Source organism: Oncorhynchus mykiss, chromosome 18 (assembly GCF_057628025.1).
Source record: "Oncorhynchus mykiss isolate SJ-2025 chromosome 18, ASM5762802v1, whole genome shotgun sequence".
Lineage (NCBI taxonomy): Eukaryota > Metazoa > Chordata > Actinopteri > Salmoniformes > Salmonidae > Oncorhynchus > Oncorhynchus mykiss.
In genome coordinates this window covers 69,456,607-69,482,347 of record NC_143039.1, presented here as the reverse complement: position 1 = coordinate 69,482,347, position 25,741 = coordinate 69,456,607, and the positions used below count along the sequence as shown (strand labels likewise).

Below are 25,741 nucleotides of genomic sequence, written 5' to 3'. Positions count from 1 at the left end.
ACCTTTATATAGACAGGTGTTTGCCTTTCCAAATCATGTCCAATCAATTGAATTTAACACAGGTGAACTCCAATCAAGTTGTAGAAACAGGATGCACCTGAGCTCAATTTCGAGTCTCATAGCAAAGGGTCTGAATACTTTTGTAAATACACTATTTCTGTTTCTTTATTTAGAATACATTTGCTAACATTTCTAAACCTATTTTTGCCTTGTCATTATGGGCTGTTGTGTATAGATTGAGGAAACAAATCAATTTAATCAATTTTAGAATAAGGCTGTACCGTTAAAAAATGGGGGGGAAAGTCGAGGGGTCTGAATACTTTCCGAAGGCACTGTAGGTAGGGATTAAGTGACTTGGCAACACGATAGACAATAAACCGTTGAAGCAGCATATGTGATGTGTCAAAGGAGGGTATGTCATACACCGGATAGGTGCTGTGAAATGTGTTGTTTTGTGGAACAAATTAGGATTAAGTGCCTTGCTCAAGGGCACATCGACAAATGTTGTTTTACCTTGTTGGTTAATGGCCCAACGCTCAAACAGCTAGGCTACCTGCCAATTTATTATTCTTATTTTATTAAATGTCAAATGATGTTGCTGACTAATAAGGAATTATCTGGCCTCTACCTTTTGCACTCGTTGACAGTCATAATTATGTTTTCTCTTACTACTGGGTAGGAGACAATCCTGTGTGTGTTGATACGCTGTCTATCCAAGGGCATCCTCTGTTTATGGACTCTGGTCCAAACAGCAGACTTCTATCTGTGCATCCATTTCCCCGGAAGTGAATAAATAGCAAAATAACTGACAAACATTCAGACAAAACACTTCTATTGCGCTTTGACACTGGATCATTTCAGCCGTCATTGCACAGGAATTGCTTCACAATGGTGAAGTTGTAGGAGGTTTTGTGTATGTGAACTAACCCCAGAATATTGAGATTATGTACAAACAAATCTACTAATTAGGACATTTTCTTAACTGATTTGATGAAGTTTTTAGGATGCATTGCCATTAGTGGCCGGCGTCATTGTTTTCTCTTTAACCTACATAATCAGTAAATTCTTGCGTCATGATCCAACTTGTCCATTGCCTTAGACTTCACACCATTCTCTACCTTCCATAATCAGTGTAAGTAGAGCCTTTATCAGACCCAAAGTAGTGAATTAGTTTAGCTTTGTCGTAGGCCATCCAAAGCAGCTTAACTTGATTCTTACTTTAGTCCATTTTTATTTTGCCAGGGAGTCATGTTGAGACCAATGTCTCTTTTACAAATGAGCCGTGGTTATAATTATAGGCATAGCCAAGGTAAACGGGTTGTGCACTATTTATTTAAAGGGATACAGTAGATAAAGGTCTTTATGCCAAAATAATTTACTGTTCTTTCTCTTCCTTTACAGAATGGCAACAGCTTCCATGTGTTTGATCAGGGCCAATTCTCCAAGGACGTGCTTCCCAAGTATTTCAAACACAATAACATGACCAGCTTTGTACGCCAGCTCAATATGTGTGAGTTGTCATTCATGTATTTAACATGTTAGGCATGGCAATGCCATGGAATTAAAACGTGCCGTCATAATCATGTTATATGCAATATCGTTTATATGAGAGGCTCCTGTATAGTTTGAATTGCTGTCCTTATTTTGTTTGTCTATATACTATGGTATTTATGGTATGACACATGACGTAGTAATTGCCACATCCCACACAAGGCTAAAGTAAGTATAGTGTAAACCAAAAAGTAGCAAATCTTATGTTGAAGAGAGATTTTACTCATGTAAATCCATACGTATACATTTACATTTGCCTCCAGCATCTACACTGATTGGTTCTGGGTGTTTTGGTAGATTCTACCTAATTATTTGCTTATATTATGATGAGCCTTTAAACCAGCGGTGTCAAACACATTTTGCCCCAGGGGCTGCATTCGGTCTTCAACGAGGTCCAGAGGGCCGCACCAAAAATCGGTTATGTTTCCTTGCAGTCAAAGTTGGGGGGGGAAAAGTCCTCTATCCGTAATTGTTTTAATTTCCAGTGCTCCCTAACTGTAGTGATTTAAAAACTATATGACTATAGGTCCATTATCCTTACTCCAGTTTCCATTTGGTTTAAGTCATTTTGATGTACACTGCTCAAAAAAATAAAGGGAACACTAAAATAACACATCCTAGATCTGAATGAATTAAATATTCATATTAAATACTTTTTTCTTTACATAGTTGAATGTGCTGACAACAAAATCACACAAATTATCAATGGAAATCAAATTCATCAACCCATGGAGATCTGGATTTGGAGTCACACTCAAAATTAAAGTGGAAAACCACACTACAGGCTGATCCAACTTTGATGTAATGTTCTTAAAACAAGTCAAAATGAGGCTCAGTAGTGTGTGTGGCCTCCACGTGCCTGTATGACCTCCCTACAACGCCTGGGCATGCTCCTGATGAGGTGGCGGATGGTCTCCTGAGGGATCTCTTCCCAGACCTGGACTAAAGCATCTGCCAACTCTTGGATAGTCTGTGGTGCAACGTGGCGTTGGTGGATGGAGCGAGATATGATGTCCTAGATGTGCTCAATTGGATTCAGGTCTGGGAAACGGGCGGGCCAGTCCATAGCATCAATGCCTTCCTCTTGCAGGAACTGCTGACACACTCCAGCCACATGAGGTCTAGCATTGTCTTGCATTAGGAGGAACCCAGGGCCAACCGCACCAGCATATGGTCTCACAAGGGGTCTGAGGATCTCATCTCGGTACCTAATGGCAGTCAGGATTCCTCTGGCGAGCACATGGAGGGCAGTGCGGCCCCCCAAAGAAATGCCACCCCACACCATGACTGACCCACCGCCAAACCGGTCATGCTGGAGGATGTTGCAGGCAGCAGAACGTTCTCCACGGCGTCTCCAGACTGTCACATGTGCTCAGTGTGAACCTGCTTTCATCTGTGAAGAGCACAGGGCGCCAGTGGCAAATTTGCCAATCTTGGTGTTCTCTGGCAAATGAAAAACGTCCTGCACGGTGTTGGGCTGTAAGCACAACCCCCACCTGTGGACGTCGGGCCCTCATACCACCCTCATGGAGTCTGTTTCTGACCGTTTGAGCAGACACATGCACATTTGTGGCCTGCTGGAGGTCATTTTGCAGGGCTCTGGCAGTGCTCCTCCTTGCACAAAGGCGGAGGTAGCGGTCCAGCTGCTGGGTTGTTGCCCTCCTACAGCCTCCTCCACGTGTCCTGATGTACTGGCCTGTCTCCTGGTAGCGCCTCCATGCTCTGGACACTACGCTGACAGACACAGCAAACCTTCTTGCCACAGCTCGCATTGATGTGCCATCCTGGATGAGCTGCACTACCTGAGCCACTTGTGGGTTGTAGACTCCGTCTCATGCTACCACTAGAGAGAAAGCACCACCAGCATTCAAAAGTGACCAAAACATCAGCCAGGAAGTAGAGGAACTGAGAAGTGGTCTGTGGTCACCACCTGCAGAACCACTCTTTTATTGGGGGTGTCTTGCTAATTGCCTATAATTTCCACCAGTTGTCTATTCCATTTGCACAACAGCATGTGAAATTTATTGTCAATCAGTGTTGCTTCCTAGGTGGACAGTTTGATTTCACAGAAGTGTGATTGACTTGGAGTTACATTGTGTTGTTTAAAGGGAACACTTATTTTTTTGGGCAGTGTATATTGAGTTTGTTTTTACTCAAACTTCCCATTGGCCGGATTAGACCCCTTCTCGGGCAGTATCCGGCCCGCTGGTCCCTGCTTTAATTAGACTCAACGGAGGACCTTTTTTAATAGATGCTATTTCTCTGAAGTTGAGGTAGAAGTTAAAATGTATTTCTTATACTGTGAAAGCCTTGTGCTTTTTGTTTGTGTCTTTAAGCAATATGGCCAATATACCACAGCTAAGGGCTGTTCTTATACATGACTCAACGCGGAGTGCCTGGATACAGCATTTAGCAGTGATATATTTGCCCTATACCACACCCCCTTGTTCCTTATTGCTATTATAAAATGGTTACCAACGTAATTAGAGCAATGAAAATACATGTTTTGTCATACCCGTGGTATACGGTCTGATATATCACGGCTTTCAGCTAATCAGCATTCAAGGCTCGAACCACCTGATTTATAATTGGTTATATAATCCACTTACGTTATTTATTAAGACTGAGAAGATTTGGAAGAGGAAGATATAATTGCATGCAATGACCTAGAAACCAGGCACATTTTAGAAACAGTAAATACAGGCACGGTAATTGCCACGTATCTAGAAATTGAATGGTAGTGCCATAGTCAACTGTAAGTTGTTGTTATAACTTTCTACAGACGGCTTCCGCAAAGTAGTCCACATTGAGCAGGGCGGTCTGGTGAAGCCTGAGAAGGATGACATGGAATTCCAGCATCCCTACTTCATCCGCGGACAGGAGCCTCTACTTGAAAATATAAAACGGAAAGTTACCAATGTAAGTGCAAAACGAGGAGATGGCATCATGTGACGTGTCTTGAATCACCTATCAAACCTTTCTTCATACTGGGCTTGACATAGCCTAGACAGTATTACCAATATATAAAATGTATAGTCAGGCTCCTCAGACAGACAGCATGTCAGACAGCATGTGCTCCAAGTTCTTGGCCTGCTCTTCTGCTCTCCTCCCAGGCCAGATTGAGCTGATCTAGGGGCCTCTGTGGAGCCAGACAGCTGAGGATGGGAGGATTAGAGAAGGCAGGCCAGGGAGATGGTAATCTGATGTTGCCTGACACAGCCACTTTCTACTCTACTCAGTCTGTTTATTTACAGCCGCTTCCATCTGCACCTTGATATAGTCTGCCTCGGGCCAACTGATCAGTTCAGGCTAAAAACTGATAACCAAATCATACTCTTTTCATTGTGTTTCCATTGTCTATCCCTCAGGGTTGCAGTCGGGGCCAAGGCCTACACTGAAGGCTCGTTTTTATCTCTTTCCCTCCTCACTTTAATACTTTTCTTTTGCTTTAGCAGTTTTCTTTGCTTTAACCATTTCGTCATGTTCTCTCTCCCTTTCAGGTGTCCAATGTTAAACATGAAGACCTCAAGATGAGCTCAGACGATGTCTCGAAAATCCTGACCAACGTGCAGAACATAAAAGGCAAGCAGGAGACCATAGACTCCCAAATCATCGCCATGAAGCAGTAAGTGAAACGTTGAGAGGTATATTCTGATTCAATCTCATGCATATTAGATGGTCGACTCAGCTTAACTAATACATTGAAGGGAACTAAATCAAACAGAATGTCTAACAAACCATAGTACAACGTACAAACCCCCAAGTCCACAACTCCACATAGATGCAAGATTCAAAAACAGTTTCAGAATTGACTGCCCCTTGAATGATGCAAAAACGCTCTTCACCAGCTTACCCTTTAAGTTCCACACAATTAGATTAGATATTAGATAATTAGATATTCTACATTCTATATTCTTTTTCACCAACTTTAAACAATTATTAATAGAGTATGTCTATTGATATACATTCTTATGGTGGTAGAACATAAAACCAATATTTAAAAATGCTAAATTACTTATTTAATCTATAAAACAAAAAACATTCAATTGAGAGTTGGACCTGGTCTGTTTCCATGTTGTGATCAAGTGTGTGTCCAGGTTTGGATTGAATTAGGTCCAGGGTTTGTTTTTGTGTGGTCTTTTTCTGGAGGACTTGATCAGACTGAGTTCCATGTTTTGTAGCAGTAATGATGTGGATACTGACATAACTCAGCCTGGTTAGTTATTGGTTATAATGTCTTCATCAGATGTGGTTTCAAAGTGGAGAGTTCCCATTTTGTAGCAGTTATGTGGGATAACCCATTGGGTTGTGTCAGTGTGCCCCACTCTGGGACAATATAATGGTGGCTCATCTTTCAGGACACCACGTTGCCATTCTAAAAGCATGAGGTTCTTCTCATGCAGCTGGGATGATGTGGGTGTGCTGTTCACCAGCTGCCTGTAGCCCGTCCGGGTGCACGTCAGAACCCACATTATTATTACAATCCTTCCTACACGCGCACACAGGCGCGCTTGGGTTCTCCAGCTGGACCTCACCCTTGGACTCTTCATTGCCACCAAGGGCTTTCTCTCCTGTCCCAAACAGGTTAATAAACCAGACTTTTTCTGCATGGTACCATGATGCAATACGCACAGCAGATTTTATTGTGACCTCATTCATCGTGTCCATCGGCACAGCATGACAGTCTCTCACCATGTCTTAGAATAGATGGGATTATTTACCTTGTTTTATCTAATCTGTTTTATCCAATTTGCCTATTTGATTAAGATATGTTACTCAAGAATGATGGCTGTCCATCACCCGAGGTGGGTGGCTCTCACGCTTTCTTAGGGAGAAAAAAAACTGTATTGTTCTCTATTACCACATTCCACCTCCCCTCTGACCCTTGAACAAATCTGACGCGCCAAAAAGTAATAGGTATGTTTCCAATTATCTGATCCCGTTCACATGTCAAATAATCCCTCAGTATTGGTTAGAATGGTGTTCTGGGTTGGGCCCTATGGTGAGGAATCCACACCTGACCCTATAAATCCCTGTTCGTCTGCCCCACAGGGAGGTCAGCACAGATGGTGGGCTTTTACAGGGCAGAGTGGGTTTACAAGGCAACAGAGACCACTGATAAAGGACCTCTCTTTCCCACACTGGAAGTATGGGGGCCCTGTAGCACTCCGATGGCACCCCAGTACTCATGTCCTTCAACCCTGGTTTGGTCGCGGTTTTAATATCACATCAGTGTGCTGGAGGTTCTTAAGGTTAACATGCGTTACTCTGTAACAATGCCAGGATGTAAGGCCTAAGGATGTAAGGCCTAATTTTTCATTTTGTCCTCGAAGCTAGGCCTAATGTTTGTTTTATATTTTTATTTTGGGGTGGGGGGTCTAGAATAGTTTCATTTGCAGAATCTGAGAGTAGCTATGATGGAGCCAGAAGACTCAATCTGACATATTTCACCAAGGTATTGTCTAGCCTGGTTCTGGCCTGGTTCTAGAACTGCTTACTCTGATAACTCCAGTGGGACTGAGACCATAGGAGATTGCAGGACAGCACAAATAGATGTGGGACTGGGCTAGGTGTTGTCCGAGTCCAGGGCATGTCATTTAATGTGATACATGTGTATGGATGAATCAGGCCCATGAGCACACCTACAAAGTATCTGAACCAGAGTCTGAGGGGCCAGGCTTTAAGAGCCAGGTGGAGGGGCAGGGTCTTTATAGACTGCACTAAAAAAGCTGAATAAACACGTCGCGCTAAGATCTTTCAATAGCCATTAACTTTACAAAATAAACTGCCTCAACTATTCCTCAAATCTTTACCAGCGCAGTAAAAAATCTGCTGTGCCTTGATAGGTGTTCCACAGTATGGGTGGGTCTTAAAGATGAGAGCCTAAGGCCCCCCCCCCCCAATCTTGGCTACATGTACTGTGGAGATTTAGGTCCGTTAGGGATGACTTGCTGTTCTGAGATTTTTACTTTCTGATTTATTTCAAATATGCTTTGCAACGGGTTATTAGGCTATTCAACTTTGACATAGGAAACAACATCACAATGTCAAGGACTGCTGTCATTACAGCAAGCATCCAGGACATACCCTTAGAGGAGGTCATGGGATTGGGAATGGAAGGGAAATGTACTCTCCCTGTATTCCATTTAAAGTTCAATGGATTTGTTATGTGTGGTTTATTTATCTGTAAACGAGTATCCCCTTTGTCTTTCCAGTGAGAATGAAACTCTGTGGAGAGAGGTGGCCAGCCTCCGACAGAAACACGTCCAGCAACAGAAAGTCGTCAACAAGGTAAACCTGCGTTACCTGCCTCTTCTCTGACCACCCAGAACAAGTAGACTTTTCTATGTTTAACATAGTAGTTCATGTGATAACTCTTGGAATGACGTTCACTAAGGAAATAAGGATTTATTTATTTCTTCTCATAAAACATGGGACCAACACTTGTTGTGTTTTTTATATTTTTGTTCAGTGTAAATCAACAAATATTTTCCTGTTAACTAGAGCTGGGACCATAAACTGAACATTATCAACACAGACCATACCAACCAATTATCAAGTCCGTTTTATTGACATCGGAAATCACGATAAGTAGCCTGTACTAGAGAAATGTGATTGTAACAACTGTTAAGTTCATGTTTTAAGTATCCCTATAGTTCTGTTATTATGGTGCTATCACTCTGCTATTAGTACGCCTGCCCAGTAGTCTGACTAGATGGACCTGGCCTGAGTGTGATGGCAACTATGTACTATGGTGAAGTAAACATTATTAAACTGGAACCTAGTTGTTGTGTCATTTTGAGTTAACATTGGTAGCAGAGGATGGCTAATAACTACAATGTGCCACCTCGCTTCGATGAGAAGAGGTCGTATGAAAGTTAATTTTTCTAACTTGGAATCTGGACACAGGTTACTAATTTGGATGAGAGAAAGCAAGCACTTGCAATGGTATTATCACTTGAGGGAAGAGTGAGACATACAGCGCTGGAAATATCGGTGGAGGATTTGAACAAGGATGACGGTATGATAACTTTGATCAAGGCACTGGATTCTGTGTTTGCAATGACAGACTACATAATGGATTTCGAATGAACTACGTCATTTATTTTGTACTTGAGCAATAGGATGCGCAAGTACGACATGGTTCTCCCGGATGCCGTGTTAGCTTTCAAGTTGCTATATTCTGCCTGTCTGGATGGGAGCGAGAAACAGTTGTCTTTGACTGCTTGTACTGTGCTGACTTGCGTCATTCAAGTCAGCACTAAAAATGATTTTTGGTGAGAAGACTTGTCACGCCAATAACTGATGGAATGCAAGTGAGTGACGCGGCATATTACTCTGAGCAGCAGAGAAGACATTCAAACGTTCGCAAGACAACCAGACGAGCGCGCCATTGCGCGTGGAGCACATGGAGATTCTGAGGGACACGGCGCACATGGAGATTCTGAGGGACACGGAGCACATGGCGATTCTGAGGGACACGGAGCGCATGGCGATTCTGAGGGACACGGAGCGCATGGCGATTCTGAGGGACACGGAGCGCATGGCGATTCTGAGGGACACGGAGCACATGGAGATTCTGAGGGACACGGAGCACATGGAGATTCTGAGGGACACGGAGCGCATGGCGATTCTGAGGGACACGGAGCACATGGCCACAGAAGAAAAACAAAGTATTGTTAACTTCACAAACAGTTTGGACATGCTACAGTTGACAGACTTCAGAAGTTACTCAGCAGTTTTGGGAATAATGATGATGAGAGTACTTCCATTCTATGGCAGATAGTTAACCGTTTTGAGACATGCCAGAAATACAGCAAACCTAAGCCCAGACCAGCTGTTGGTTTGCCACTGGCTTCCAAATACAATGAACCAGTGGCTGTAGATCTACATGAGTTGGGACCAAGTGTGTGGAACCTTCACATAATCAACCACTTCACACGCTTCAGCGCTGGGAGCATTGTGAATAAACCACTTCACATGCTTCAGCGCTGGAAGCATTGTGAATAAAAAGAAACCCAGTGAAATCTTCAAGCACTTCATTCATTCCTGGATATGTGTGCATGGCCCACCCCAGAAATTGTACAGTGACAATGGAGAATTCAATAATAATGAAATAAGAGAAGTGGCTGAGAAATTCAACATGGAAGTAAAGACAACTGCCACATATAGTCCATGGAGCAATGGACTTCTGGAGAGTCATAATCAAACACTCACAGAGATCATGCTTAAAGTGAAGCAAGACAATGGGTGTGACTGGAAAACCGTCCTAGATTGGGCTTTGATGGCCATAAACTCAATGTTCATAGTTACAGCCCATACCAACTAGTGTTCGGGCAGAACCCTAATCTTCCCTCTGTACTGGTTGACAAGCTACCACCACTAGAAGGGACCAGTGTGAGTGCATGGATGGGACAGCACCTTTTCAGAACTACATGCAGTGACAAAAGCATTCACTGAAGCAGTGTGTTCAGAGAGAATTCACAGGGCTCCGCGTCAACTGCTTCGATCCACAGATAAGAAGTACGAGACTGGAAACAAAGTGTACTACAAACGAGTTGACTGTCAAGAGTGGAAAGGACCCAGAGTCACCAAGGTGGTGTGGTGATATTTGTGAGGCACCAGTGTCCTGGTGCATCACTCACGATTGCTGTTGCTGAGATTCCGCCTCCTACTGAAAATGACAACGACACATTATCAGACACAAACCTATCAGATGTCGCATCCAATGATATGGAAACTGACACAGGAAATGGAGCAGAGACCTTCAACCATGATACAGGTAATATTGTTGAGGATTCAAATTAGGAAAACGTTCAACAGTTACATGGTTGTTCCAATCTAAAAACTGGACAAACTGTTAAATACATGGACAGAGAAAGTGGTATTCAGTCATTGGACGAGCAGGAAAATCCAAAGGAAAACACCGGAACTGGTACAGCTTGCAGTACTCTGAACCAGCTACACTTTCTGGTACAACGGGGTCAGCTGACCTGTCACTTGTAGACCATCTCAGAATTAAACCAATGGAAGATCGAGAAAAGTAGAATGACATTCAAAATGATATACTTGAAACCAAGGACGTGTCATTTGACTCCGCTAAACTAGATAGACTCAGTAATTGGAGGAAAAATTTAGTGTTTGTGGAAGTCAGACATTGGCCAAAAATGTGTCTCAACAAGGTGGGCTTGTACCCTTAAAGAATCCTTGACTGGAATTGTGCCAAAACCATGTCTAGTGGCTAGAGGTTTTGAGGTGCTGGCTGCTAATGGACTCCCAAAAGACTCACTGACATGCGCCTCAGAATCACTCCAATTGCTGCCGACGATGATCTGCCAGAATAAATGGAAACTTCATTCCACAGACATCAAATCTGCAGTTTTGCAGGGAACAGATCTGTCAAGGGAAATTCACATTAACTTCCGCCTGAAGCTAAGTGCGGAGGAACACTGTGGAAACGAAAAAAGTGTGTGTGTGTGGGGCCTGGCAGATGAATCACTCTACTGGTACAACAAAGTCAAGGCAACAAGGCTGAGTACAGGTGGGAAAATGCCACAGGTGGATCCTGCAGTCTTCTATTGGCTTGATCAAGACTGCAATGTGACTGAAGTATTTGCCGATCATGCTGATGACTTCATCTGGGGTGGCTCAACAGACCTTTGCTACAACTGTGATTCCACACCTCAAAGCTGTTTTCTAGGTTGGCTGTGAGGATCATCATAGTTTTTATGTTGGCATAGAGTTTATTACAGTTGACTAAACTATACTGATGCAACAGGAAAGCTCTGTCAAGAATCTTCAACCCATCCACATGGATACTTCAAGAGCCGTACAAAGGAAATCCCCTCTCTGTGGAATTGAAGCTGATCAATTGAGGTCAAATTCTATGGGTTGCTAGACAGAGTAGATCTCCATGTATTGTTTGACTGCAACTTGGCAGCCAACACAACACGCCACTGTACAAACCATCCATGGGGCAAACAAAGTTGTTCGTAAACTGAAATCACAACAAGTGACTGAAGTTTCAGCATGTTGGAAAAGATGACTCTGAAACGAGTTGTCTTTAGTGATGCTTCCCTAGGGAACCTTACAGATGGAGGCACACAAGGTGGACATATAATCGTGTTAATGGGTGAAGGAGGAAGTTTCTCACCTATCTGTTAGCAGTCAAAACGGAACAGAAGGGTTGTCCGAAGCACACCTGCTGGAAAACCCCTTGTTCTTGCGGATGGAATTGGCTATGCCGTCTTTTTGACACATCTGTTCTCAACTGTAGTTTGTCACTGGCAACTTACTACTCTCCCTAGTTGATGCTGTCAAGTCAACCAAGTCTGTCACAGAGAAACGACTTCGTCTTGAGATTAGCACCATCGATGAACTAATTCAAACACAGAGAATCAAACAGATTCTGTGGTCAGACACAAAGGAACAGCTTGCTGGCTGTCTGACTAAAAAGCGAGCAGCCGGTCTTGTGTTTCTAAAGGCATGTAGTAATGGAAAGTGGCAGCTTGAGTAATAGAAATGTAAAAATAAAAAAAATACTAAAAATATTTAATGTTCAGGAAATCACAAGTACAATATACCAAAACAGTTTAACTTGTTGTTAATCCAGCCGGCGTGTCAGATTTCAAAAAGGCTTTACGGTGATAGCAAACCATGTGATTATGTGAGGACAGCTCTCAGCAGACAAAACATTACAAACAGCTAGCAGCAAAGTAGATTGGTCAGAAAAGCAATAAAATTAATCACTTACCTTTTGATCTTCGTATGTTTGCACTCACAAGACTCCCAGTTGCACAATAAATGTTTGTTTTATTCGATAAAGATTCTCTTTATATCCAAAAACCTCCATTTGGTTAGCGTGTTTTGTTCAGTAATCCACAGGCTTGTGCGGTCATGACGGGGCAGACGAAAATTCCAAATAGTGTCAGTAAAGTTCATAGAAACATGTCAAATGTTTTTTATAATCAATCCTCAGGTTGTTTTTACAGTAAATAATCGATAATATTTCAACCGGACCGTAGCTTTTTCAATAGAAGAGAAATAAAAGGCCTCGCTCCAGGTGCACACGCATGCACAAATCTGAGGACATCTGACTATCCACTGACGCGATGTGATCATTCTCGCTCATTTTTTCAGAATAAAGGCCTGAAACTGTCTAAAGACTGTTCACACCTTGTGGAAGCCATAGGGAAAGGAATCTGGTTGATATCCCTTTAAATGGAGGATAGGCTTGCAATGGAAAAGTGTAGTTCCTGGATGGATTTCTCAGGTTTTCGCCTGCCATATCAGTTCTGTTATACTTAGAGACAATATTTTGACAGTTTTGTCAACTTTAGAGTTTTCTGTCCTAATCTGCTAATTATATGCATATTCTAGCTTCTGGGCCGGAGAAATAGGCAGTTTACTTTGGGCACGTTTTTCATCCAAACATCAAAATACTGCCCCCTAGCCTAAAGAGGTTTTAACAACCATATTCAAAGGTGGTGGTAGTACTATGGGTACAGTAATATACACAAGTAGCCTACTCAGTTCACATTCATGTTATAAACCTAACATTCTATTTGTCATTATTGTGATAATCCAGTAAATGTATTGTGAAATGTTTTTTTTGTCCATATCACCCTGTTCAACTGCTTACTGTGCTAATGTCTCCCCAAGCTCATCCAGTTCCTAGTGACCCTGGTGCAGTCCAACAGAGTCCTGGGGATGAAGAGAAAGATGCAAGTCATTTAGAATAGCAACCTCTCATTCACTCAAATAGTGGTCTGTTTTTTTTATTTGTCTGACTCTTGTCTGGTCTCTCTATGGTACTACAGTCCCCTGATGCTGAACGACAGCAGCTCCGCCCACTCCATGCCCAAGTACAGCAGGCAGTACTCTCTGGAACACCTTCAGGCCTCGTCCTCTATCTCTGTGAGTTCACCTTCTCCTGGAACCTAGCCTAGATTGGCACCTTCTGGTGGTATAAATGGAACAGGCCTGCACTCTTGAAATACTGTAGTAATATCAGATAGAAAGCACTCTTCTTGTATTGTGAGTTTGGAGGGGGGGGGCTGATTTGAATTCACAGTAATATATTTAGGCCAAATTATGCTATTGATACAGCTGTACTTTACAATTTGAGGGATTTGCAAGGCATGTTTTGATGTAGGCTAGTGAAGTTACCAAGAAGTGTGATGCTCCCCAGGAAAGATGAACAACTCATATCTCAGACATGGGAATGTAGCTACTGTAAGTCACTTTTTTTTCAGGCTGTTAATCAGCCAGAGGTAATGCATTCCGAGAGGTGTGGTTGCTGGAGCACCACTAAGGTGTAATGTTATTTAAGCCTGTGTTACATAACTGATCTTGTTAGGATGTCAGGGCAGATTTAGTATTCTTGTGAACGTGTGTCCTACTCCCAGCCCTCGGGCTCCCCATTCACCAGTACAGGTCTCTTCACGGCGGAGTCGTCACTTAACAACGGCCCCATTATCTCAGATGTCACTGACCTGGCTCAGGCCAGCCATGTGGAGGTCACCAATGAGTGGATGGAGGAAAGGTTAGTGACTGTTAAAATTCAGGAACCACTCCTTACCCTATACCAAATAAACACTAATTTAAAAAATGTCAATTTCTCTTCCTGTCTTCAGCACGAGTCCATTGGTCCACATAAAGGAGGAGCCGTCCAGTCACGTTTTGGAGGAGGTGTGTCCTGCTGAGGTTGTGATCGGGGGGGCAGGGGTCCAGGTTGACACGCCTCTGTCCCCCATCAACTTCATCAACTCCATCCTGCAGGAGAGCAACGAGCCTAATGCGGCCCCCACCCCCACGACCCCTACGGAGCAGAAGTGTCTCAGCCTCGCCTGTCTAGACAAGTGAGTAATCCCCAGATTATGTCACCGTGTCCAGGTTCCACTGCCAGTCTGTCCCTCAGCCCCTCCCACCGAACACCTAGCAACAGATTACCACAACGAGCCTAGTTCTCTACTAAAAAGGTTTTTTTTTTTTTTTTTTTTTTTTTCACCTCTTGTATTTCAAATTTGTTCAACACACTGCGGCAACAGCAAGTGATAGGAACTCCACCTGACGCTTTTAACCGTTGGTCGTGGCGGGGTGTGTCCATCGCTTACGATCCACTTGCATCACACTAGCCTTTCATTATCTTTTATATTCTGTTGTCCCATGCCAGTCGACGTCTGCAGCCAGCCTAATGCCCTAGGTTTCTCCCCATGCGCCACCATCTCTGTGTGTATCACATTGCATCAGGAGGATGTGCTAGCGACGCAAAGCAGCTCTCCACTGATAAATAGGGCAGCTGTTAGCACTTTATGCTAGTTTAATAAGCACCGTCGTTCAACAAGCTCTACATAAACAAACCCACTGGCTTGTCCCGAGTGTTGCTAAGTATACACTTCAAAGACTTAGCTAATTCTTTCAAACCAAACATGGATTATTTGGCATTTTAGACATAGTTCTGTTTATTTGTTGCATTTCATCTTGGCTTTTTAGTTGTAGGATCCTGGCTGTTGCTACTAACGGTACATAATAAGCTGCTCAATGTTTAATCAAACTAATGCATACTGTATATCTTAATCTACTCTATCTTTATGTAGATGGTTTACGATATATTAGCGATGCTGTTCATCTCTCACTCAAACATCCTCCTTCTTTTACCTCTTTTTTTTGGGGGGGGGGGGGGTGTTGTCTGTCAATGACTTGTACAGTTTCGGTGTCACTGCTGAAATGAAAGTGTTTGTTTTATTGAAATCGTACTCTGACAAAATACATGTATCCTAGAGTGTCCGTACATTTTAATTTTTTATTACGGGATTCCTTTTTAAACCAGCTACGAATTCTGTTCCTGTGCCCCCAATGCCCATTATTCAAATTTTCAGCCAATGAGAAGCCGCGTAGCCTATGTAATCCCCACCCCTGGGCTTTAGTCAACCTATGGGGTGCCGTGTGTAGTAGTCTGCTCTCCTCTTTCCAGCTGTTGTTCTTTTATCTTTTCAGTTCTACACAGAAGTCAGAGGTCTCCCGCCTCTTCCCCTGCCCCTCCTCGTCTCTACACCTCAGACCTATCCCAGGGTTAGCATTTCAGTTGGCCCACAAACACTGTTGTTGTCATCTCCCAGAATGTTTGATTGACGCTGCTGTACCTGGCATTGCCACCAGCAACAAGCCCAGAAAACAAACTGTCAAGCCTGTGTGGTCTGTAGTAAGAGAAATAAACAAAGTGATTTGTGTATCTATTGAGCAAATATATATTGAATCATTATTGAGGCTTGTATAATTTCTAATAGTTTACCATATCCCTGGAGTCTACAAGCGGATTTAGCTCCTCAGTATTTGGCACCAACTTGTGTCATTGTTGATTATTAACAGTGTTTTGAACACACATGGGCTTGAAAAAATGGCTGATTTTAGCATGGTTTGTCCAAATGTTAATCTAACTGCATACGGCTCATCCGCAAAGTCTACCCTCCATTTAGGTCAAACGGCATCATCATTCTGTGAGTGGTTTTATTTTATTTTTTTATTTTACCTTTATTTAACTAGGCAAGTCAGTTAAGAACAAATTCTTATTTACAATGACGGCCTAGGAAGAGTGGGTTAACTGCCTGTTCAGGGGCAGAATGACAGATTTGTCAGCTCGGGGATTCGAACTTGCAACCTTCGGGTACTAGTCCAACGCTCTAACCACTAGGCTACCCTGCCGTGACAGGCCCAGTGAACTATAGGCAAACCATTCCACTTTCTGGGCTTCAGGTTCACAACTCAGTGATTGTGTGTCCCACTCATTGCTTTTCCAATGGCTTCTGCAGCTCAAGTGAAACGAGTTGTTGGTTGATTTAACTACCATTTGTTTTAAGCAGCTAATTTGCTTTAATGCGTGTGCTTAGTCAGGGAGATGTTCAAAGATGAATATGAACCATGTTGATTTCTCTTTTTGGTGTAGGAGTGAGCTCAGTGACCATTTGGACAGCATCGACAATGGCCTGGAAAACCTCCAGACTATCCTGAATGCACAGTCCATCAATTTTGAGTCCTCACCCTTCTTTGAAGTAAGTTTAGCCTTTTTCCTAGCCTGATCCCGGATCTGTTTGTGGGACCAGATTGACATCGGGCTACTATATTCTGTCCCAACAACAGTATGCTGGGGCGTTTCCTATGTGGAACACTAACCGGTCAGATTAGAGATTTGTCGCTGCTGGGCAATTCTAGGTGTGTTTTAAAGGGACGGTGGCTTTGTGAAGGATGATGCTAGGTGGTCAACCTGATGTGAGTGAGGACAATGACTAGATGAAACCAACAAGAGTTAGTTATGGTTCATGTCTATTTTCTAATTCCCATGGGAATTAAACCCCATGGGATAATAATGTTTTCTACCACTACTTGTCTTTCAGTTCTTCAGTTCTTCCCTGCCTGGCTCTGAATTCGACCTGGAGAGCCTTGACAGTGTAAGTTAGACGGAATCAAAATCACCTTTATTCGCCAAATACATTTGCATGAACAGGAATTTGACTCTGTGAAATGGTGCTGCGACAATGAACAGAATATACAGAGACGATATACAGACAGAATTTACACAATCCACTTTATGTACACAATGAACATCAGGCTAAAATCTACAGACAACACTATAAGCTGCATTATGAGTTGCGCATACAGATTTATACACAGTGTACAAAACATTATGACCACCTGCTCTTTCCATGACAGACTGACCAGGTGAAAGCTATGATCCCTTATTGATGTCACTTCAATCAGTGTAGATGAAGGGGAGGAGACATGTTGAAGATAGATTTTTAAGCCTTGAGACAACTGAGACATGGATTGTGTATGTGTGCCATTAAGAGGGTGAATGGGCAAGACAAATTACGTGCCTTTGAACGGGGTATGGTAGTAGGTGCCAGGCGCACTGATTTGTGTTTAGAATTGCAATGCTGCTGGGTTTTTCACGCTCCACAGTTTCCTGTGTGTATCAGGAATGGTCCACCACCCAAAAGACTTCCAGCCATCTTGACACAACTATGAGAAGCATTGGAGTCAACATGAGCCAGCATCCCTGTGGAATGCTTTAGACGCCTTGTGGAGTCCATGCCCTGACACATTGAGGCTGTTCTGAGGGGAAAAACGTGGGGGTGCAACTCAATATTAGCAAGGTTCTTAAAATTTGACTGTGTAAATAAAGCACTTTACGGGTTCAGGGCAAAGGGCATGATCGCTTGGTGTTCATTGTGTACGTACAATCTGGATTGGATCAATTCTGAGCGCAAAGAGCAATGTGCTTAAATGTTTTTATTGACCTTTTTATTTATCTAGACAAGTCAGTTGAGAACAAATTCTTATTTACAATGACTGGTTACCCCAGCCAAACCCTGGGCCAATTGTGCGCCGCCCTATGGGACTCCCGATCACAACCAGATGTGAAACAGCCCGGGATCGAACCAGGGTCTGTAGTGACACCTCTAGCACTGAGATGCAGTGCCTTAGACCACTGCGCTACTCAGGATGCATAGTCAGTGGATGAATAGTGAACTGTAGTCCATGAATGAGAAGATCACTGTGGCCGGGTTGGTAAGGGCCACTATACAAGGGAAGAACCTGTTCAGGTGGTGGGAGGTTTTGGTTGTGATTGACCTGAGGGGGTGGAAGAGGTATGGATATAGACCCTCTGCCTTGGCAGGGTAAGATGATTGTGTCTTTAGCTGTTTACTGCTTTTGTTTTGTTCATGAAATAAGTTAGTCTCACTGTGGCCCCCGTTGTTCTAGATCCAGGACTTGCTTTCATCGGATCCACCTAAAGGGGCTGAGAGAAGTGACAACTACACCGGTAAGAACTCCTAATATACTGTATATCATGCTGAATATCCATTTCATTTTTATGTGATGTTTTATGGGAGTGACCGTGTGCTGCTAGTACCGCCGCTGCCACTTCTACTGCTGCTGCTAGTACCGCCGCTGCCACTTCTACTGTTGCTGATAGTACCGCCGCTGCCACTTCTACTGCTGCTGATAGTACCACCGCTGCCACTTCTACTGCTGCTGATAGTACCACCGCTGCCACTTCTACTGCTGCTGATAGTACCGCCGCTGCCACTTCTACTGCTGCTGATAGTACCGCCGCTGCCACTTCTACTGCTGCTGATAGTACCGCCGCTGCCACTTCTACTGCTGCTGATAGTACCGCCGCTGCCACTTCTACTGTTGCTGATAGTACCGCCACTTCTACTGCTGCTGATAGTACCACCGCTGCCACTTCTACTGCTGCTGATAGTACCACCGCTGCCACTTCTACTGCTGCTGATAGTACCGCCGCTGCCACTTCTACTGCTGCTGATAGTACCGCCGCTGCCACTTCTACTGCTGCTGATAGTACCGCCGCTGCCACTTCTACTGCTGCTGATAGTACCGCCGCTGCCACTTCTACTGCTGCTGATAGTACCGCCGCTGCCACTTCTACTGCTGCTGGTAGTACCACCGCTGCCACTTCTACTGTTGCTGATAGTACCACCGCTGCCACTTCTACTGCTGCTGATAGTACCACCGCTGCCACTTCTACTGCTGCTGCTAGTACCGCCGCTGCCACTTCTACTGTTGCTGATAGTACCGCCGCTGCCACTTCTACTGCTGCTGATAGTACCACCGCTGCCACTTCTACTGTTGCTGATAGTACCACCGCTGCCACTTCTACTGCTGCTGCTAGTACCACCGCTGCCACTTCTACTGCTGCTGCTAGTACCGCCGCTGCCACTTCTACTGCTGCTGCTAGTACCGCCGCTGCCACTTCTACTGTTGCTGATAGTACCACCGCTGCCACTTCTACTGCTGCTGCTAGTACCGCCGCTGCCACTTCTACTGTTGCTGATAGTACTGCCACTTCTACTGCTGCTGATAGTACTGCCACTTCTACTGTTGCTGATAGTACTGCCACTTCTACTGCTGCTGATAGTACCGCCGCTGCCACTTCTACTGCTGCTGATAGTACTGCCACTTCTACTGCTGCTGATAGTACTGCCACTTCTACTGTTGCTGATAGTACTGCCACTTCTACTGCTGCTGATAGTACCGCCGCTGCCACTTCTACTGCTGCTGGTAGTACCGCCGCTGCCACTTCTACTGCTGCTGATAGTACCGCCGCTGCCACTTCTACTGCTGCTGATAGTACCGCCGCTGCCACTTCTACTGCTGCTGATAGTACCGCCGCTGCCACTTCTACTGCTGCTGATAGTACCGCCGCTGCCACTTCTACTGCTGCTGATAGTACCGCCGCTGCCACTTCTACTGCTGCTGATAGTACTGCCACTTCTACTGCTGCTGATATTACTGCCACTTCTACTGCTGCTGATAGTACCGCCGCTTCTACTGCTGCTGATAGTACCGCCGCTGCCGCTTCTACTGCTGCTGATAGTACCGCCGCTTCTACTGCTGCTGATAGTACCGCCGCTTCTACTGCTGCTGATAGTACCGCCGCTGCCACTTCTACTGCTGCTGATAGTACCGCCACTTCTACTGCTGCTGATAGTACCGCCGCTGCCACTTCTACTGCTGCTGCTAGTACCGCCGCTGCCACTTCTACTGCTGCTGATAGTACCGCCGCTGCCACTTCTACTGCTGCTGCTAGTACCACCGCTGCCACTTCTACTGCTGCTGATAATACCGCCGCTGCCACTTCTACTGCTGCTGATAGTACCGCCGCTGCCACTTCTACTGTTGCTGCTAGTACCGCCGCTGCCACTTCTACTGTTGCTGCTAGTACCGCCGCTGCCACTTCTACTGCTGCTGATAGTACCGCCGCTGCCACTTCTACTGCTGCTGATAGTACCGCCGCTGCCACTTCTACTGCTGCTGCTAGTACCGCCGCTGCCACTTCTACTGCTGCTGATAGTACCACCGCTGCCACTTCTACTGCTGCTGATAGTACCGCCGCTGCCACTTCTACTGCTGCTGCTAGTACCACCGCTGCCACTTCTACTGCTGCTGATAGTACCGCCGCTGCCACTTCTACTGCTGCTGATAGTACCGCCGCTGCCACTTCTACTGTTGCTGCTAGTACCGCCGCTGCCACTTCTACTGCTGCTGATAGTACCGCCGCTGCCACTTCTCCTGCTGCTGATAGTACCGCCGCTGCCACTTCTACTGCTGCTGCTAGTACTGCCACTTCTACTGCTGCTGATAGTACCGCCGCTGCCACTTCTACTGCTGTTGATAGTTCCGCCGCTGCTACTTCTACTGCCGCTGATAGTTCCGCCGCTGCCACTTCTACTGCTGCTGATAGTACCGCCGCTGCCACTTCTACTGCTGCTGATAGTACTGCCACTTCTACTGCTGCTGATAGTACCGCCGCTGCCACTTCTACTGCTGCTGATAGTACCGCCGCTGCCACTTCTACTGCTGCTGATAGTACCGCCGCTGCCACTTCTACTGCTGTTGATAGTACCACCGCTGCCACTTCTACTGCTGCTGCTAGTACCACCGCTGCCACTTCTACTGCTGCTGATAGTACTGCCACTTCTACTGCTGCTGATAGTACCGCCTCTGCCACTTCTACTGCCGCTGATAGTACCGCCGCTGCCACTTCTACTGTTGCTGCTAGTACCGCCGCTGCCACTTCTACTGCTGCTGATAGTACCGCCGCTGCCACTTCTACTGCTGCTGATAGTACCGCCGCTGCCACTTCTACTGCTGCTGATAGTACCGCCGCTGCCACTTCTACTGCTGCTGATAGTACCGCCGCTGCCACTTCTACTGCTGCTGATAGTACCGCCGCTGCCACTTCTACTGCTGCTGCTAGTACCGCCGCTGCCACTTCTACTGCTGCTGATAGTACCGCCGCTGCCACTTCTACTGCTGCTGATATTACCGCCGCTGCCACTTCTACTGCCGCTGCTAGTACCGCCGCTGCCACTTCTACTGCCGCTGATAGTACCGCCGCTGCCACTTCTACTGCTGCTGATAGTACCGCCGCTGCCACTTCTACTGCTGCTGATGGTACCGCCGCTGCCACTTCTACTGCTGCTGATAGTACCGCCGCTGCCACTTCTACTGCTGCTGATAGTACCGCCGCTGCCACTTCTACTGCCGCTGATAGTACCGCCACTTCTACTGCTGCTGATAGTACCGCCGCTGCCACTTCTACTGCTGCTGATAGTACCGCCACTTCTACTGCTGTTGATAGTACCGCCGCTGCCACTTCTACTGCTGCTGATAGTACCGCCACTTCTACTGCTGCTGATAGTACCGCCGCTGCCACTTCTACTGCTGCTGATAGTACCGCCACTTCTACTGCTGTTGATAGTACCGCCGCTGCCACTTCTACTGCCGCTGATAGTACCGCCACTTCTACTGCTGTTGATAGTACCGCCGCTGCCACTTCTACTGCTGCTGATAGTTCCGCCGCTGCCACTTCTACTGCTGCTGCTAGTACTGCCGCTGCCACTTCTACTGCTGCTGATAGTACCGCCGCTGCCACTTCTACTGCTGCTGATAGTACCGCCGCTGCCACTTCTACTGCTGCTGATAGTACCACCGCTGCCACTTCTACTGCTGCTGATAGTACCGCCGCTGCCACTTCTACTGCTGCTGATAGTACTGCCACTTCTACTGCTGCTGATAGTACCACCGCTGCCACTTCTACTGCTGCTGATAGTACCACCGCTGCCACTTCTACTGCTGCTGCTAGTACCGCCGCTGCCACTTCTACTGCTGCTGATAGTACTGCCACTTCTACTGCTGCTGATAGTACCGCCGCTGCCACTTCTACTGCTGCAGATAGTACCGCCGCTGCCACTTCTACTGCTGCTGATAGTACTGCCACTACTACTGCTGCTGCTAGTACCGCCGCTGCCACTTCTACTGCCGCTGATAGTACTGCCGCTGCCACTTCTACTGCTGCAGATAGTACCGCCGCTGCCACTTCTACTGCTGCAGATAGTACCGCCGCTGCCACTTCTACTGCTGCTGATAGTACTGCCACTACTACTGCTGCTGATAGTACCGCCGCTGCCACTTCTACTGCCGCTGATAGTACCGCCGCTGCCACTTCTACTGCTGCAGATAGTACCGCCGCTGCCACTTCTACTGCTGCTGATAGTACCACCGCTGCCACTTCTACTGCTGCTGATAGTACCGCCGCTGCCACTTCTACTGCTGCAGATAGTACCGCCGCTAACACTTCTACTGTTGCTGATAGTACCGCCGCTGCCACTTCTACTGTTGCTGATAGTACCGCCGCTGCCACTTCTACTGCTGCAGATAGTACCACCGCTGCCACTTCTACTGCTGCTGCTAGTACCGCCGCTGCCACTTCTACTGCTGCAGATAGTACCGCCGCTGCCACTTCTACTGCTGCTGATAGTACCGCCGCTGCCACTTCTACTGCTGCTGATAGTACCGCCGCTGCCACTTCTACTGCTGCTGATAGTACCGCCGCTGCCACTTCTACTGCTGCAGATAGTACCGCCACTTCTACTGCTGCTGATAGTACCGCCGCTGCCACTTCTACTGCTGCAGATAGTACCGCCGCTGCCACTTCTACTGCTGCAGATAGTACCGCCGCTGCCACTTCTACTGCTGCTGATAGTACCGCCGCTGCCACTTCTACAGCTGCTGATAGTACCGCCGCTGCCACTTCTACTGCTGCTGATAGTACCGCCGCTGCCACTTCTACTGCTGCTGATAGTACCGCCGCTGCCACTTCTACTGCTGCTGATAGTACCGCCGCTGCCACTTCTACAGCTGCTGCTAGTACCGCCGCTGCCACTTATACTGCCGCTGATAGTACCGCCGCTGCCACTTCTACTGCTGCTGATATTACCGCCGCTGCCACTTCTACTGCCGCTGCTAGTACCGCCGCTGCCACTTCTACTGCCGCTGATAGTACCGCCGCTGCCACTTCTACTGCTGCTGATAGTACCGCCGCTGCCACTTCTACTGCTGCTGATAGTACCGCCGCTGCCACTTCTACTGCTGCTGATAGTACCGCCGCTGCCACTTCTACTGCTGCTGATAGTACCGCCGCTGCCACTTCTACTGCCGCTGATAGTACCGCCACTTCTACTGCTGCTGATAGTACCGCCGCTGCCACTTCTACTGCTGCTGATAGTACCGCCACTTCTACTGCTGTTGATAGTACCGCCGCTGCCACTTCTACTGCTGCTGATAGTACCGCCACTTCTACTGCTGCTGATAGTACCGCCGCTGCCACTTCTACTGCTGCTGATAGTACCGCCACTTCTACTGCTGTTGATAGTACCGCCGCTGCCACTTCTACTGCCGCTGATAGTACCGCCACTTCTACTGCTGTTGATAGTACCGCCGCTGCCACTTCTACTGCTGCTGATAGTTCCGCCGCTGCCACTTCTACTGCTGCTGCTAGTACTGCCGCTGCCACTTCTACTGCTGCTGATAGTACCGCCGCTGCCACTTCTACTGCTGCTGATAGTACCGCCGCTGCCACTTCTACTGCTGCTGATAGTACCACCGCTGCCACTTCTACTGCTGCTGATAGTACCGCCGCTGCCACTTCTACTGCTGCTGATAGTACTGCCACTTCTACTGCTGCTGATAGTACCACCGCTGCCACTTCTACTGCTGCTGATAGTACCACCGCTGCCACTTCTACTGCTGCTGCTAGTACCGCCGCTGCCACTTCTACTGCTGCTGATAGTACTGCCACTTCTACTGCTGCTGATAGTACCGCCGCTGCCACTTCTACTGCTGCAGATAGTACCGCCGCTGCCACTTCTACTGCTGCTGATAGTACTGCCACTACTACTGCTGCTGCTAGTACCGCCGCTGCCACTTCTACTGCCGCTGATAGTACTGCCGCTGCCACTTCTACTGCTGCAGATAGTACCGCCGCTGCCACTTCTACTGCTGCTGATAGTACTGCCACTACTACTGCTGCTGATAGTACCGCCGCTGCCACTTCTACTGCCGCTGATAGTTCCGCCGCTGCCACTTCTACTGCCGCTGATAGTACCGCCGCTGCCACTTCTACTGCTGCAGATAGTACCGCCGCTGCCACTTCTACTGCTGCTGATAGTACCACCGCTGCCACTTCTACTGTTGCTGATAGTACCGCCGCTGCCACTTCTACTGTTGCTGATAGTACCGCCGCTGCCACTTCTACTGCTGCAGATAGTACCACCGCTGCCACTTCTACTGCTGCTGCTAGTACCGCCGCTGCCACTTCTACTGCTGCAGATAGTACCGCCGCTGCCACTTCTACTGCTGCTGATAGTACCGCCGCTGCCACTTCTACTGCTGCTGATAGTACCGCCGCTGCCACTTCTACTGCTGCTGATAGTACCGCCGCTGCCACTTCTACTGCTGCAGATAGTACCGCCACTTCTACTGCTGCTGATAGTACCGCCGCTGCCACTTCTACTGCTGCAGATAGTACCGCCGCTGCCACTTCTACTGCTGCAGATAGTACCGCCGCTGCCACTTCTACTGCTGCTGATAGTACCGCCGCTGCCACTTCTACAGCTGCTGATAGTACCGCCGCTGCCACTTCTACTGCTGCTGATAGTACCGCCGCTGCCACTTCTACTGCTGCTGATAGTACCGCCGCTGCCACTTCTACTGCTGCAGATAGTACCGCCGCTGCCACTTCTACTGCTGCTGATAGTACCGCCGCTGCCACTTCTACTGCTGCTGATAGTACCGCCGCTGCCACTTCTACTGCTGCTGATAGTACCGCCGCTGCCACTTCTACTGCTGCTGATAGTACCGCCGCTGCCACTTCTACTGCTGCTGATAGTACCGCCGCTGCCACTTCTACTGCTGCAGATAGTACCGCCGCTGCCACTTCTACTGCTGCAGATAGTACCGCCGCTGCCACTTCTACTGCTGCTGATAGTACCGCCGCTGCCACTTCTACAGCTGCTGATAGTACCGCCGCTGCCACTTCTACTGCTGCTGATAGTACCGCCGCTGCCACTTCTACTGCTGCTGATAGTACTGCCACTTCTACTGCTGCTGATAGTACCGCCGCTGCCACTTCTACTGCTGCTGATAGTTCCGCCGCTGCCACTTCTACTGCTGCTGATAGTACCGCCGCTGCCACTTCTACTGCTGCTGATAGTTCCGCCGCTGCCACTTCTACTGCTGCTGATAGTACCGCCGCTGCCACTTCTACTGTTGCTGATAGTACCGCCGCTGCCACTTCTACTGCTGCTGATAGTACCGCCGCTGC

At 46.9% G+C, this 25,741-nt stretch overlaps 1 protein-coding gene across 4 annotated transcripts in view; it reads left to right on the top strand.

The window, feature by feature from the left end:
- hsf1a (heat shock transcription factor 1a) overlaps positions 1–25,741 on the top strand; it is a 32,744-nt gene that overhangs the window by 2,737 nt on the left and 4,266 nt on the right. For 2 of the 4 annotated variants that reach the window (XM_021570534.3, XM_021570533.3), the window contains exons 2-13: positions 1,402–1,510; positions 4,334–4,470; positions 5,052–5,176; positions 7,767–7,842; positions 13,213–13,274; positions 13,371–13,467; positions 13,959–14,095; positions 14,187–14,411; positions 15,550–15,624; positions 16,496–16,601; positions 16,944–16,997; positions 18,313–18,373. In XM_021570534.3, the coding sequence (XP_021426209.3) occupies positions 1,402–1,510; positions 4,334–4,470; positions 5,052–5,176; positions 7,767–7,842; positions 13,213–13,274; positions 13,371–13,467; positions 13,959–14,095; positions 14,187–14,411; positions 15,550–15,624; positions 16,496–16,601; positions 16,944–16,997; positions 18,313–18,373 (1,264 nt within the window). 4 annotated transcript variants of the gene reach the window in all.